The sequence below is a fragment of the Oculina patagonica genome, chromosome 6, assembly GCF_052425735.1.
Source record: "Oculina patagonica isolate OP01 chromosome 6, crgOcupat, whole genome shotgun sequence".
NCBI lineage: Eukaryota > Metazoa > Cnidaria > Anthozoa > Scleractinia > Oculinidae > Oculina > Oculina patagonica.
The window spans coordinates 13692678-13708671 of record NC_135763.1 but is presented as its reverse complement, the minus strand read 5'-3'; the positions used below and the strand labels follow the sequence as shown (position 1 = coordinate 13708671).

At 38.3% G+C, this 15994-nt stretch overlaps 1 protein-coding gene across 1 annotated transcript; it reads right to left on the bottom strand.

The window, feature by feature from the left end:
• Nucleotides 1–1109: 1109 nt before the first annotated feature.
• LOC144657859 (neuropilin-1a-like) lies at nucleotides 1110–15994 on the bottom strand. Its single transcript, XM_078518221.1, has 15 exons — nucleotides 15937–15994; nucleotides 13204–13244; nucleotides 12387–12457; nucleotides 10887–11061; nucleotides 10575–10785; nucleotides 10155–10256; nucleotides 8828–9027; nucleotides 8571–8724; nucleotides 7765–7943; nucleotides 6863–7012; nucleotides 6231–6402; nucleotides 5216–5297; nucleotides 5010–5056; nucleotides 2151–2405; nucleotides 1110–1363 (listed from the first exon to the last, which is right to left on the bottom strand). The coding sequence occupies exons 1-15, from the start codon at nucleotides 15992–15994 to the stop codon at nucleotides 1281–1283; spliced, it is 1980 nt and encodes a 659-aa protein (XP_078374347.1). The 3' UTR covers nucleotides 1110–1280.

The following is a 15994-nucleotide window of genomic DNA, read 5'->3' as shown; positions in this document are numbered from 1 at the left end:
CATTTGCTTTGTATAAGAATTGCACCTACATTTTCGGCGAGTCCCCTTGTCCCCGTATGTGTGCTAGTTAAATTAAAATCACTTGTCTCAATTCTTAGCTCCACACGTTTTATTAATTCCTTTGCATTATTTACAAAAAATACCCTTTATTACAAATGTACCTCCTGAGCACTATTCATTGAACCAAAAATCCCTGGTGGAAGTTACTGTTTTGAATGCCGAAATGAAACAGAATTTTTCACTTTCCTAGTGATCGGGCTCGACATCCACCTGAACTACGTGTTGTTCCTTTTAGAGCAGTTTTCACTTGAGTGTCGAAAGTTAATTGCGTTTGCTTGGTTTTGCATTTCTCGCTTAGTGATGGCTAATCTCGCGCCATTTTCTCGCCAATCAGAACTCCTCGTACTCGCTCGCCGTTTTCCCGCTTCGTCCCTCAGTGTTGTTGGTTCACTGGATTGTCTTGTCCTTGTGTTGGCCAGAGTCTGGTTCTGGTTCACACTCAATTGACTGCTCTAGGGAACTTGTCATTAATTACTCACCACTACAAACCGGTGTTTAATACAATATAAGAATACAGTAGAACCATGCTTTACGATAACCACATTACAACGGGCAAAGGAAAGCCCAGTCAATCATTCAAGAAACCCATCTTAGATACGAACTGTCCCACCTTCCGGCTCAGCAATGCAAGTGGAGACGATCAGTTCTACGACTGGAACCTACTATTGTCATGGAAACAGATGATTGACTTGCACCAAAAACTCATTTTTCGAACGAAAAAAATCGGTTGGAGGGCGCGTGTGATTGATAATTACTGTAATACAGCCACGCCATTTTTTTGAGCCGTTGTTGATCGTATCCAAGGAGGGGGGGGGGGACTCCCACGTGAAAGGAACGGGATGCTCGTAGTCTCGCTTAGAGGTGTTCAGGACAGAACGCCTATATTTTAGCTGTTGAAGTCTCGTTTAGGGTTGCTCGTGTAGAAAAAACAACATCATACTATGTCTGCAGTCTAGACAGGTTAGCCGCATGAAAAATGGTCTCTTAGGGGTGAAAAAAAGTTTGAGCCATACCAAGAGTGGTCTCCTTTAGTTGTTTAACTCGTCGTTTCCGATTCCAATGAGCATCCCTGTCTCTTTCGATTCATAAGAGAGTCCCCCCAAGAATGAATCGTATCAAAGGGGTCTCACTGTATTTTAAAGAAGTGTGTTTCCCAATGAAGGAGACCCAAGATTACTATATAAAGGAATCACGTTTGATGCAATTAAGCGTTCGATTTGTTAGTTTCCGCAGCATTTCCAGGAGGCTACCATACTCCAGTCAATTTGGTCAGCGGCCATCAAGTGAATGCCAGACCCAGAAACTGAAATTTAAAAACAAAGCACACAAACGATTTTAATAATATTAACATCGTGAGAAGTTGCAGCTATAGGACTATCAGGTCACATGAATGCGCTGTAAATCCCAATAGATAATATGGGCATTGTGCAATTTCTTAAAACACAGAGTAGCCCTGAGAGTAGGCATTCTGTTATTTTAATACAAAATGGAACCGACTGATTACATCATTTACTGTTTCAGTGAAGCTTAAAACAAAAAAAAATACATATTCATTTTACAAGTCCGATTCACGTCCGATCTGCATGGGTATTATAATGGCTCGTCCTCGGCTCACCATTGTAAAAACCCATACCGACTGTATATATCACTTTAAACATCAACTCGACCACATGTTTTACACAATACGTTTAATACCAATTTGTCTTAACCACACGAAGGAGACTTTTTTCTTGCAAAAGTTGAAAAAAGAATTTTTTTTTTCTCCTCAAAATGAAAAAAAAATATTATTATTATTATTATTATTATTATTATTATTATTATTTTTTTTTTTTCTTAATTTTTTTTTATAATCTTTTGGGCCCCGAAAACGGGGGGGAAAAGAGCATTTTTGGTTTACAACACCCCCCCCAAAAAATCGCGGTACCCCAAATATTTTTTTTATTTTACTGATGCTTTTTTGGGCGGGGATTTTTCCAAAATAACTCTCTAGTCCCTTTTTGATAGCTCCAAGTTATTATTATTATTATTATTATTATTATTATTATTATTATTATTATTATTATTATTATTATTATCTCCACCATACTCACCTGCCCACTTATTCCCGTTTGATGTAACCGCTGACCAGAAGGAGTCAGGCTCAGTAGACACCATGTTCTCTGGGATTCCTTTGCTCATTACCAGGGCAGTCTCGTTCTTGACGTCATGAAAGTGCTTGGTGGAAATGGTCTTCCAAGACACGCCATGGCTGGTACTCCGGTGAAAGTTCATTTTACTGTCCACTCCAAAGAGCATCCCATTCCTGGGGTCCAATGCAATGATACTAATGATGAACTCCTCGATGTCTAGAAAAGTTTAACACCCAAAATCGTAAAAAAACACCGTAATTAAAGGGCCAAAGTCATGTTTTTGTACTGTCATAAAGCATATCGGTCGTTATCTAAAAGTTCTCGCCTTTCACATTTTTCTCACCTTCTGCAAATTTCGGGTTGACAGTACATAACACTACTACAGGTACTACAAGTTCATTCAATACTTAACATTGGAAAAAATAACTGATTAATATAATGGAAGTTTACATTAGAGTGAATTCGTGTAACCCGTTTTTCATATGCTAATGTGCTGTGTAATATTCTAATGAGCTGTTCAGGAAAACAGAAAATTACGGACAAATCGTCAAGCTTTTATCAACATGTAAAAACCGAAAAACCCTATTTTCCCAGAGGAGACAGAGGATTAAGAAGAAAAACTAAAACAGGTAACAGGACTTAGTATTTGTCATTCCTTGATTTGTTTTGCAATTTTCGATAAACATTTTATATTCAAAATCGCATTAGGAAAACAAAAAATTACGCTTGACTGTAACACAATTCTGTGCGCGCAATTCATTTTGGGGAGCTTTAGCAAACCATAATGGCAATCAGGTTTAATGAGAAGGAAAATAGCTGTGCACGTGTTCTTGGCAAATTTGTTTGCCGTCTTCTGATAAACAACAAGTAGAAAAGATTAAATTCTGTGTGTTTTGAACCAGACCGATAATTTTTTTTTTTTTTTGTTTCAAAATAAACGTCCGCTTTATTTCGATTTAGGTTTATAAAGTGTCAAAGAAGGAGGAGGCTTTGAGGTTTTCTGACCACTCGTGTATTGTTTTATTGTACACAAACATTAAAATATTTTGCGGCTCATTAGCATTTAAGAAGGACTTTAAATAAAAACCGCGCTTGCTCTGGCAGAAAATTGAAAAATCAAATTCCTTCATTTTTTTGCTCATTAATAGCTTTTAGGTAGATAAGAAACCTGATGTATTTTGTTCCCCCCAGAAGTCTTCTAATTTCGAGGAAAAACCCAAAGTCAGTTTTCATGATCGGAGCCTCAAAAGTGACACAATTTTCAACCCGAAATTCGCCCGGAAATTCGCTATCGTTAACTCTCGTCGCGTTCACAAACAAAGCCACATTGAGAACTTTGGATGCTTTCTATCAACAGAGACACTCTTTTCCATTCGCTAAAATATAATTTCAGGGCTTAAGCAAAACTCTTCGAACTGAAATAATTAAAAAGGTGGGGAATACTTTTCACGATACTAGAAAGTCGAATTAAACGGCAGTTTTCAACGGAATTATTTAATATGTGGTATAACTCCAAATTTTCTCAATTGTCGTTTAAACACACATGTAAATGTTTATCTAAGACATACCTGAGGATTGGCTCGGGTTGTTGAAGGCAGCATATTTACCAATGCATCGTAGTCCCACAAAATGTTGTGATATCGATCAAAATAGCCTAACTGACAGCTACACATTTCTTGGCTCCAAAATACAACAAAGCAACTGTTAAGCGCGAAATTCCTTTTGCATCTTCATCCTTAGCAATTTTCCTTCATCGTGGTTCTTTTCTCTTGACGAAAGTGTGTACAGAACTCCAGAACGATCAATTTGCTTCCTCAAACTGCGTTGGCGGTGCTGGAGAATTGTTTTGCGTTATTTTAACTTCGTGACATTCTCGACCCCAGAGCTCTTACTGCGCAGACTCACTTACGTCACAATATCGTGTTTCATGTCACGTGTATTATGTCACGTAAGTCACAAATGTAATCTTGTGGGATCTTGTGGCAAAATGGCGAAGAGGTTTTGCGATCAAAATGGACCTCGGTTGGCTTTTTTATCTCACTCTTCCGTTGAAAAGGGAATTTCGCAATGGAACATTCGGCAAGAAGAAGGAAAGACGAGCATTTGGGGTTAAAACATTCATTATCGTGGCGTTTGGCAATTAGAAGTATTTACACAGTCGATACACAGTTTACGGTCATGCTGTGAAAATTTGCCGAAGTTTGATGCCCTCTAAGTGAGAATCTTTCCAATAACCCGAGCCAATTCTCAGGTATGTTTAATAAGAATATCTGTATGCACGTTTGAGCAAGAATTTAAAAAAATTAATGTTATACCACATGCTAAATACTGCCGTTGAAAATTACTATTTCATTCAAATTTTTGTTATCGTAAAAAGCATTCCTCGTCAGTTCATTTTTTTCAGTTGGAAGAGTTGCGCTAAAGCCCTGAAATTATATTCTAGCGAAAGAAAAAGAGTTTTTATGTTGATAGGAAGTGACCAAATTTCTCTGCGCGGTTTTGTAAGCGAACGCGAGTAGTGTTCATAATAGCTTATTTCGGGTTTAAAAGTTAGGAAATTTGTGACTTCGACCACCGAAATCGATTTTCTTTGTTTTCTTAAAATTAGAAGACCTCTAGGGGAAACAAACTACATCAGGTTTCTTATCTGCCTTACAGCTAATAATGAGCAAAAAACGAAGAAAAATCGATTTTCCAATTTCTGCCAGGAAATCAAATTCTTGCTCGGCCGTTCGTAAAAGTCACTCTTAAAAAACGGGTTACACGAATTCACTCTATTGCGAGTTTTTCTATTTTTTAATTAAAATAATTTCACATTACCTCTCCAATCTTGACCATTATTGGAAGAGAAACAGCTGCTCTCATATCTAAGAAAGTAAGAAAAGAGTTATTACAAATCACATGTCAGCTTTCTTTAATTCGAGTTCACTGAAAGCTCACGCGTTCGCATGGCTGCATAAAGACCATAAAAACGGCTGTGAAAAGACTATACTTTTGCCAGCCGAAGTCTGGTTAGTCATATTTACCTTTGGTCAGTATACATGCATACATAAAACCATTCGGAGTCTGGGTCCAAAAGCACGGCTCTTCTAGAGTATTCTGGGACACCTAGCGATGAAAAAAAGTGTTTTTCATTAGACTGGATACTACGCCGCACATGTTTTACATTGAAATGTAATTATTCAAAATTAGAATTCAGACGATGAAGAAGGCAACAAAAAAGATGAAGAGACGTTTAAGGGACTGTGTCAAGGCTGAGTTAAGTTTATTTTATCTCGTTTTGCCAAATACTCGCTATGAAACTTCATTTCTGCAAAGAAATTACTTCTATGGATCTATAAATGACAAAGCCATAGCTTCACCAAATGTGTCTCCCGGGCGTTATAATTTAAAGTTACAAGTGAACAAGATGAACTTTGAAAACTGTTCAGCCCAACAATATTTCAAAAACCCATATCGCAATCCGTTTCAATCGTCGTCGCTTTTGGCCATCCGTACCTCCCTCTGTATTTGCAGTGTTATTGAAATTTTCCTCCACTGTTTTGAGACGTTATTTTTATATTTCAACGAATTAGATGGTCATTTCCCATGCCTAAACTTAGCTAAAATCCGTGACACAGTCCCTTTAAAGTTCGAGGATAAGGAGCAGGATAATGACAATTATTGTCATCATTATAATATTCTCGTCGTCATCGTCATCATTCTCGTCGTCATCGTCATCATTCTTGACGACATCATCATTATTAACAATATTATGATCATCGTTATTATCATCTCAATGTCATCATTGTCATCACTATCATCGTCTCATTGTTGTAGTCATCAACATTATCACCACTATCGTCACCATCTTAGTATCATTACCTCGTCATCATTGTTGATGATGATGATGATGATTATGATAATATTGATGATGATGATGATGTTGAATATTGAAAATAATGTTTGTAACGATGATGATGACAGGATCCATGCCCATGGTATCATGAAAACGATGACACTTACGCTAAAGGGAATGGTGAAAGCGTTAACTGAACATACCGCCATAACGAGGCAGTGGCTCCGCCATACAGCCATACAGCTCAGCTCGCATTACTTTGAGGGCTGGAGCAGTGGTTGGAATGAAACGTACATAACGTGCTGTGATTGGCTCAAGGAGTTTCACCACGACTGAATACTTTGCTTCATGCGTATCCTTTGGACCATTCAGCTCCTGAAAGAGAAACAGAAGTGTTGAAGGGACATTACAATGAGGATAAGTCAGCAGGTTTTAAATTGCAAAATTATTTGAAATAGGAAACAAAAGCATAATGCGAAAAAAGCTTGGATTGTAGCTTTATCTAGCTTTACTTAGCCAGCTGTCACAAGGGCCAGCCACGATCCTTGTAACGGTCTGAAAACGGTTTGTAAAATTCATCGCATAGAGAGTACAAACTCTTCAGCTTTCTTTGCATGGACTACATATCCAAAGCATGGACGGTAGTCCATGCTTTGGATATGATCGAATCAACAGAGATTTAGCTGTTTTTTTTTTTTCTATAAGAGGCATAGGATAAAATAATTGTGAAAGCTTTTTTGAGGTATAACGTGAATATCCTGTTCGAGACTGAGATTTTCCTTTGCATAGACAGACACAACACTCTTACTTGTCACCAGCCATCTATCGGCCTCACCTTAGCAAGTCCATTTTCGCTATACTCAATCCAATCGACACTGTTGTTACTGTATTTAAACTGAAAACTCTCCACGTAAAATGGAAACGGTGAACCATAAGAACCCTGAGTCGCCACTCTAGTGACCTTCCGTAACGATCCAAAGTCAACCTGAGGATATGAAAAATTATAACCCACCGATTAATTTTCGCGCGCGCTCATTGGACAAAACGCATCACGTGGTACAAAATCGGACGACGGGTATCAGCGAATATACCCTGTCCGATTTGATATCCGTCGCCCGATTTTGTAGGCAAGCACAAAACAAACGAATGAAGTCTCCTTATTCAATTCTAACTTTTCATGAAATCACAGGGTTAAAAAATCACGTAAACAATCAACTTACACTTGTTTCAACCACAGTTATGCCGGGTTTATTACGTAGGTTTTTTCCTATAAATTTACTGGCGATAAAGCGCATTGTAGAAATTAATCGGAGGGTTATAAAATAAATAAACCCCTTTCTGGCTTGCTGGTGTATTGGAGGATAATGCCCTTGGCTGAAAGATTGTCCTCAAAATTTCACAGTTACCCTCGAAGCTTCGCTTCTCGGCCAACTGTTCATTTTTCGACAATCTTTCAGCCTCGGGCATTATCCTCCAATATACCATCCGCCTGAAGGGGTTTATTTACTAAATGTAAGTCCGAGAAATGTATATATTAATTTCCACTACTTTCCATCACATAAATGTTGTCTTTGTATAACACTAAAAGCCTTTCGTTATCGACAGAGAAAGCAGTTAACCTTTAGTTAATAATTAGTTATTACGGCTGCACGAGATAATCCAAAGGGCACTTTGATTTTGCTTTGTTGTTTGTTTTCACCGCGAGCGGTGTTTGAACTCTCTAATTCAATGATTTACCTGTAAATAATCTAGCTCCCCCAGTGCAGCTTGCCAGCCGTTGGGAAATTCAGGAACTTCCTTGTTAAGGCGGATATCCGTGGGATTAGACACGGTCTGAGACGACGGCTCTACACTATGACTGAGAGCTTCATCCGGGATATACCCAGACTCCAGACCGAGAGGGTAGATACAATTTACTGAAGGAAAAGAATGGCTATATCTGTAAATAGAGATCTTAAGAATCCCAACAAAAGATACGGCCAAAAGGTTTGATTTCACGGGTTTTTTGTAAATACGAGAATAAATATATATTTTAGAAAACTTTATCCAGTAACTCCTTTTGATCAACGCAACCGACGTGGTTAAATTTGCGTAGGAATAATTGTGCCTTTAGTTTGGTATTAGTTGAAGTATTAATAATTTTGCCTCTCATAAAAGAACTTTTTTCGCACATTATTTTTCGCAAAAAGCGCCACACTCTTTCCGCCAGAGTATTACTGGCTCACACGTGTACACTCTTTTATTCCTTGCAATTCGCAACGCAGTAATGTCGCAAAAATGGGATGTTACACGTTAAAGTTTTTGGAAACTGGCAATGCAACGTTTATTGCGTTGCAAGCACCGTATGGAAGTACTCTCCCTCCGGGTGAAATGGATGTTTGGACATACTGTAGCTGGAAGCGGCACACGATATCATAAAAGACTTCAAACCTATCAAAAGTTATACAAACACAATAAATACAAAAGAAAACACACCGGGGATACTTTTGATCCTGTTATCAAGCGATGTATTTTAATGATTTAATTTTATATGTTGAACTTACCAGGAGAGCCTTCAAAAGAACAACCAAACACCTCAAAGCGCATGCAGATTAGTTTCTCCCAAGCCAGCGGTCGCACGCGAATGCTGTAAGCCTCGATGTCGTTACTCAGTTGGTAGAAAACTGGAGTGGACTTGTCATAGTTGCCAGAAAATTCCTACATGGAAAAAAATCAGAAACTTGAAATGTATGGTTCGAGCCATTATCATTGCTACACCTTCCATTTACGTGTAAAGGTAAGGACATCATTCCATAGTTACCTTTATAAAGCCGTTTTCCATATAATTGTGCCATATCACTTCATCATTGCTGAACTGTATCAGATATCTCGTCACCCAATGTTCTTTCTCGCTTCTGCCATACGTCACGATTCCCGTCACACGAGTTTTTCTCGTGAAATCCAGCTGAATATATTGTTGATTGTTCGTGTTAAACGCACACCATGCATCATTCCCTGCACCTTTAACAATAGAGAAAAATTTCTAACAGTGAGTTAGAATTTTTTCCTCTCCTTATATCACAAGATATATTTACATGCGTTCCTGGAAGCCTTTCATATCAAGAACCTTAAGCCTAGCATTAATGAAGGACTCAAAGCCTCCAGAGAGTTAGAACTATTTCTCTAATTACCAATATTTCTATACTGTATTACGTAACATCTATACGTCTTAGGTATTTAAGTTTCCTCTTGTAAAATTTAACATCCCATGTCTATGACTCTGTAATAGAGCCGAAATATTGTATTAAAACAAATTTTCTTGTAATAAACCAAAACTTGGTTTTTACAATGATTAAGCTTCTCGGCCTTGCCTTCTTTATGTTATATTCTAAACTGTCAGATGGCTCCGGATATTTACATGCACTCGTCATATATAGAGCTGTAAGTCTTGTCAATATATACATATATTCCTTGCGTAATATTTAACAAATAATCGTGCTTTAAAAGTGTCTTGTTTTGCCAGAAAGTGGCGACAGCACGAAAGAAGTGTGGAGAAATTGTATGCCAACAATATAAAGTTTATGATGGCTTTCGTATATATGGCACTCAAAATTTAGGCTAAGTGGCAAATAAAATGATGATGATGATGATGATAAAAAATTTGATCTCGTTCTTGTAATGATCATATTATAGAGCTTTTAGAGCTCTCAGGTACAAAACTGTCGGCAGTGGTTGTGGAAAATATATCGTTTTCCTTCCCCCCCCCCCCCACCCCCAAGAAAAGTCCCGCCTTCATTTGTTCACTTCACTCCTCCCCCTCTCCTTCTTTGCGCGTCTCTAGATCCACCACTGATTGGTTTTCTTCTCTTCTTCCGCGTGCTTTATTAGAACGGTTGAAGCCCTTTGTATTTTACTTATTGTTATGTTAACGTAGACTCCTCTGCAGGCAACTCCCTTTATTACGAAAAAGAAACTTGGACCAAGCAAAAGAGCAAAACCAGACAACTTCCTCGTCCCCAGTCTACCTCTCTACTAGTCCCAGTTTTCTCTCTTCCCCTCCGCTACCACAGGAAACCCATTATTGAGGATTAAAATGAGGAGCACGCGGATGAGGCTAATGTTAACGGTCCCTACTTGTTTATTCTTACTTGGTCGAGCCTGGTTTGGCTGTGACTCTGAATATGTAGAAGAGGCTGTCAGCTGGTAATCTTTGATTTCACCAGACGCCATTCCCAGCGCGGAAGAACATCCTGGAAAAAATTATGTTACGAAGGTTTAGTCCTCCTGCTATTTGTTATGATATTCAGTGGAATCCCGATTTTTGGAACTCTAAGGGAAATGAAAATAGGTTTGAGAAATGGGGTAAAGCCTCTAGTCAAGTGGCCCATACTTGCCGGAGCTCATCCCGGTTTCCGTAGCATTAAGCGGCTAGGGGTATTTCTACTCCCCCCTGGATGGGATGGTAGTCCATTGTAGGGCTACCCCCAGCAGTAAATTCGCCGGATTCCACTTTATTAATGCACGGTATTGTCCTGATTTTGTTGCAATATTCAAATCAATATGCCCACCAGGTATTTCGATGTCAATAGCGACTGTCTGTAGGGGACTGGAGAAGGAAGCTCCTTTGGTTATCACGTGACCATCTTCGCTGTAGTCCTTGTAGTACAACAGTCTAACTGGTGTCACAATATGGTGCCTGCCCGTCTTCAATGAGTTTTCGCTGTCGAATATGACGCTAAAGTTAATATTAGCTTCCGCCGACCAATGAATTTCATCAATCTAAAAAAGGACAAAAGTTAAAACGAAAATCAGATCGTAAGATTGTGAACTGTTAAAAAAGGAATTAGTATCAGCCCAGCATATGATATTCATCTACTTACCAGAAATGTCACGCTATCTCCTTTCTGATCAATTCTAAAAGAACCCGTGATCGAGGATGGCGTGACATCTTTGATTTTGATAAATGGCGTCAGCATCCAAGTCACGTGAACACCGCGTGCGTTTGACCGGGATTCAGAAGTATGCTTGACAGTGAAGCCATATTCATATTCAGATCTGTTGATAGACGGAGATAAAAGTTACAAAACCCTAATTCTAGCTAAGTTATGGTATCATCATACATTTATGACGTCTGACATGATGAGAACAAAACTGACTCGTCTCCTGGGCGTTGTTCATGTTCAGGAAGAACTACACTGAAGCAACACGTATTATAGAAATTAACAATGGGTATTGTAACCCGGAATTGTTTGGGTTTAGCTTTAGTTCGCTCTGTGATTGGTCGAAAAAGAAAACTCGCGCCAATCACATTCAAAACAAAACCAACCAAATCGATTTGGTTTTGGTTTTTCGACACTCAAATGAAAACCGCTGTAAAGTAGCTGTGTCAGGGTTTTTAAGATATTTCTGACGTCCAAAATAACTTTTAAATTAAGGGAAATTTCAAAATAAAAGTTTTCAAATGTAAAAAAAAAGTAATAATAAACGGCAAATTAGCAAGTATGGTTATGACTGAGGAAGATTGAGATGAATTGCCGAGGGCAATTTTTCATATATTTTTTTTATTTTAGAGCGATTTTCGATTGAGTGTCGTAAAACCAAATCCAAAGTACCCGTAAACGACCTAATAAACGCCTGGAGCGTCTATTAAATTTTTGGGGTCCTAGGGGAGGCGTTAAATAGATATGAGGCGTTTATTAGAGAGAGGAGTTTATTTTAATTTAACAGTAACAACGTCAACAAAACAAATAGGATGGGTAGTTTTCTAGTGGAGTAAGATACATAACAGAGTTAAGGGGTAGGAGACTTATCTAATCTGCGCTAATACAAAGCCTAGAGATATTGTTCATAGTTCGATATCGATGTTTTTATCGTCATCGGGGTCAACCATGTTGGCGTTGTTGGCTTCTTTGTTGTCCGAGTCAAGCAAAAAAACTATATTGCGTGATTTTACTCTATGGAGCATTTCATTGGTTTTTGAGATGAATCTTGGAGGAGGGCGTCTATTAGACACGGGGCGTTTATTAGAGGAGGGGGGCGTCTAATACAAACTTTACACTTCAGGGGAGGCGTTTATTAGATACGAGGCGTTTATTTGAGAGTGGGCGTTTATTAGATCATTTACGGTAATCACTCTAGCCAACCACAAAGGACACAAAACAAAACCCGAAGCAAGTAAATGTAGCAGGCGCAAAGCGCGTGAAAATGCGTGCGTGCTAATCACGACTGTTTTGGCTTTACTTCTGATTGGTTGATAAAGAGCAGCGAGGTGACGCAATCACTAAGCATAGTAATGCAAAACAAAATCACTAAGCGTAGTATCGGTCTAATATCGGTACTCAAGTAAAAACTGCTCCATGTAAATGCTGTTTTGCACTAACCCGTGCGTCATGGTCATACTGGCACTGTTGTTGAGGAAATGAGTGACTGACATCTCAAGTTGAGGATCACCCTATAACAAAATATATTTACTTCTTATTAACCAAGTGCTTGGGTCGTGTACTGATATTCTCTGATTACGATCTTGACCTAGTAAGAAATAGTAACAAGTTTGTTATATGGCTCTTTTTTTGCCGCACTGAAAAACTGCGTCGATCCTAGTGGCCCAAAAAGGCCGGAGCTTATACCGGTTTGTGTAGCATGAAGCGACTAGGAGTATTTCTACTCCCCCCTGGATGGGATGCTAGTCTATCGCAGGGTTACCCCCAGCATTAATTTCGCCGTAACCATTTATAAACCTGGGTGGAGAGAAGTACTATGAGAGTTAAGTGTCTTGCTCAAGAACACAACACAATGATCCCGGCCAGACTCGAACCCAGACCACTCGATCCGAAGTCCAGAGCGCTAACCAAAACATCGGGCCTCCCATTTTTGCCACATTGTTGCCGATATTTTGCCAACAAGCCGAGCACTGACATTGTTCACAATATCATCGGGTATTGCATATATAAGCCACATATAAATCACAGCGCGTGTTATGTCTTAGTATAAAGTAAGATATCTTACGAAAATTTCAGCCTATCCTCTCATTGTACCACTTACAATGACATAACCTTGTTGCCAACTATATTCCTACTTTAACTCTTTCACCTGCATGGAAATCATACTATTTATTAAACCTTTAGGTTCTATAAGGATCCTTCATTAATCAAGCATGCGGATTTAGTACTGCATATAAGTTGTAAATAATCAACTTACATTGCTGGACCTTCGTTTTATTTGATGGTCCTCACAACAAACTGTAACAAAGAGAAAGAAAATCATTTCGGTCAATACCGTCATTTCCCGGGTGACTCCCTACAGTGGCCTATATCAAATCGCGAAATTTGCCTCTTCCATTTGCAAGGCTATAAACCCCGGGATTTTAAACCTTTCTTTTATTTGTTTAGCTGGTCTCCTTTGCTTCTGTTATCCTCAATCTGAATTCTGTGATTAGGTCCGAAAGCATTTCAGATATCGGACACCAAACTCAGGGGGATGTTGTGGTTCAATTTTATCCTTGGTTTAAATTTTATTTTTCTTCGTGTTTGAGCTTTTTTGGGTATGGTAATGAAAATTAAACACCAACAACTACATAAATAATAACAACTTTTGAACTTAGAGACTCGATTGTCTCAATTGTCTCGATTTTGTCGGACTACAATAACGTCATATTGGAGTGTGTATTAAAAACGTGAAACGTAAAAACGTGAATTTGAAAACGTGAAACGTGATGTGAATCGTGAGACTTCTATTTCAATCTATAAGATGGTAAAGCAACTCTAAAGTAATGCTAGCATAGTCTAAAACTTCTGGACAGACGTTTTAGTTTGGAAAAAAAGTTAGTGATTGCATGCACATATTTAAGATAAACAATATACGTAAAAAATCTTTGATAGCCACGTTAAAGGTTTGAAACAAATTCTTCAAAAAAAGTTAGCCGATAGAAACGGAATATAGTCTATGTCCGGGCCTTCGTCCAGTTTATTTTTTAAACTAATACGTATATTGTGCAACCATATTAAGCCGTGTTGAAGCCTGTATTACAACGATGAAGTGTCTGTAAAATTAGCAAGAAAAATTTCGAAGTCATTCTTATTATTTTCTACGTAAAAACTGACAAACTATGCAATTTATTTCACGATATCGTAAAACCCTTTTTTACTTTGAAACTTATCTTGCTTTTAATAGCAGGAGGGCATTTTGCGTACGCATGCGTCGATATGGGCTAGTGCGCACGACAGAGAAGTTCTGCTATCGATTGTTTACATATTTTTTACAATTTATGGCCTAATTTTCAGCTCAAAATAAAAGGTGTTTTAAGTTTTATTTGCTGTATACGATACTAAGAGTCTTTGCTTTATCTTCTGACAACAACAAGCATACTTTGGTGTCGGCGTGCCGTTTATCTGATCGACTTTGTCTATGTGTATTAAACATTGCGCGTGGACATTATGGCGACCGAATGTCGAGAACCTAAATACCTTGCCCATGTTTTTAATAGCTGGGAGATCTAAACGGACAAAGCGCTACGGCTGCTTAGTACAAAACTATAAAACAGCAGTTTTAACTATACGATGTTATAATCAAGTATCCCAGGTTTGAGCGAGTGGTCATGATTTTGTTCAGATTTTTCATAAAATTGCAATTTCATCGTTCTCACGATGCAAAAATCTCAAAATCTAACCTTGATCTCCAGCGTCTACCGATGATATATGGAGCCTGAAGTACTCGAACTATCGTCTAATGCTGCGAAGGTAGCGTTAAAAAATGGTCTATTGTGGTAATTTTTAGCTTTCTTTAACGTACGTTCTCGCTGGTTTATTCTAACAAAGAAACTATCGTTTGTGATTATTTCCTTAAACTTAAGCATTGGTCAAAATAACTTCACATTTCGATGTACCACAATTATTCCGTTGAACAAGAAAAGAATTACTGAGATCGGTCTTAATTTTAAAGTGTTATGGTAATTATTTGCTGGTAGACTATTTGTTTACATTTTACTATGTTAATTAGTACATTTTTGGCTCCTTTATCAAAATCTAACCTTGATCACCAGTCAAAAAATAGCATGAAACGAACAAGCGATATATATATATTTCAGAAACATTCTAATAACTGCTGCATAAAATGTCTTAAGAAATAATTTTTAACTATAAACAATGTTATTTTCAAATTTTCATTCAACGTTTGTTTCTTAAAGATTGATGTTCGTTCTGTTATAACGACTGTTTTACTTCTGTGTCGCCTAAATGTGATTTAAAGAACTGCAGTTCTTGTTCCAGGAAACCCTGTTTGCCAGTCGAGGGCAAGTTGGATTTGCTTTAGAGTCATCAGTGGGCTGCATTATCATGTGCAGAACACCCAAACATGTCTTACCCCTCAGGGAAAACCCTTTTCTCTGGTGGCCGTCCCTTTGGGCAAAAAATCTCCCGACAAGCTATAATATTGCTCGCACTCTGCCTGTATTACAGCAATTGATTTGATGTGAAGTTTTGATCCTAATATATCACACTCCAGCACACGAATAAATGTTTTCCTCTTTTTACGGCCTGTTTGATTTTTGTCGGTGAAGGCTTTCCTACCTGTCTGTCCCACATATTTTCCCATTATTTGCAACAACGATCCCGAAGCAGGCCAGAAAATCTGCTTTATAATAGACTTGCCACACACAAAACACTTTTTCTTAGCGAAATTTACGTCTATATTAAATTATGTGACGATAAACAGTACCAAAAACAAAGTTTGAATCTTCCGCGCCATTTTTATTCCCAAGATCACGCGGTCTTTGTACAGCGGTTGCACGCATGCGCCCGCAAAATGCCCTCCTGCTGCTTTTAATTGCTAAACTGCCGAACCTCTGCAAGGGCCTAGCAGTAAAGATACAGGCATTAAAAAAGAGGTCTGGAACCATAGTGCGTTACTTCATAGTCGCTTTGAACCGTTTTTTACCTGATTGAAGAAGTCTTAAAAACAGGATAGCAGTGAACACAGTTTTTGCTTTCATCAT

Coding starts and splice junctions, on each gene's coding strand:
- LOC144657859 (XM_078518221.1), bottom strand. CDS start 15,994: ATGATGAAAGCAAAAACTGTGTTCACTGCTATCCTGTTTTTAAGACTT. Junction 10,257..10,574: donor TATTGACATCGAAATACCTG/GTGGGCATATTG, acceptor AATTTTTTCCAG/GATGTTCTTCCGCGCTGGGA. Junction 8,725..8,827: donor TGGAAAACGGCTTTATAAAG/GTAACTATGGAA, acceptor TTTTCCATGTAG/GAATTTTCTGGCAACTATGA.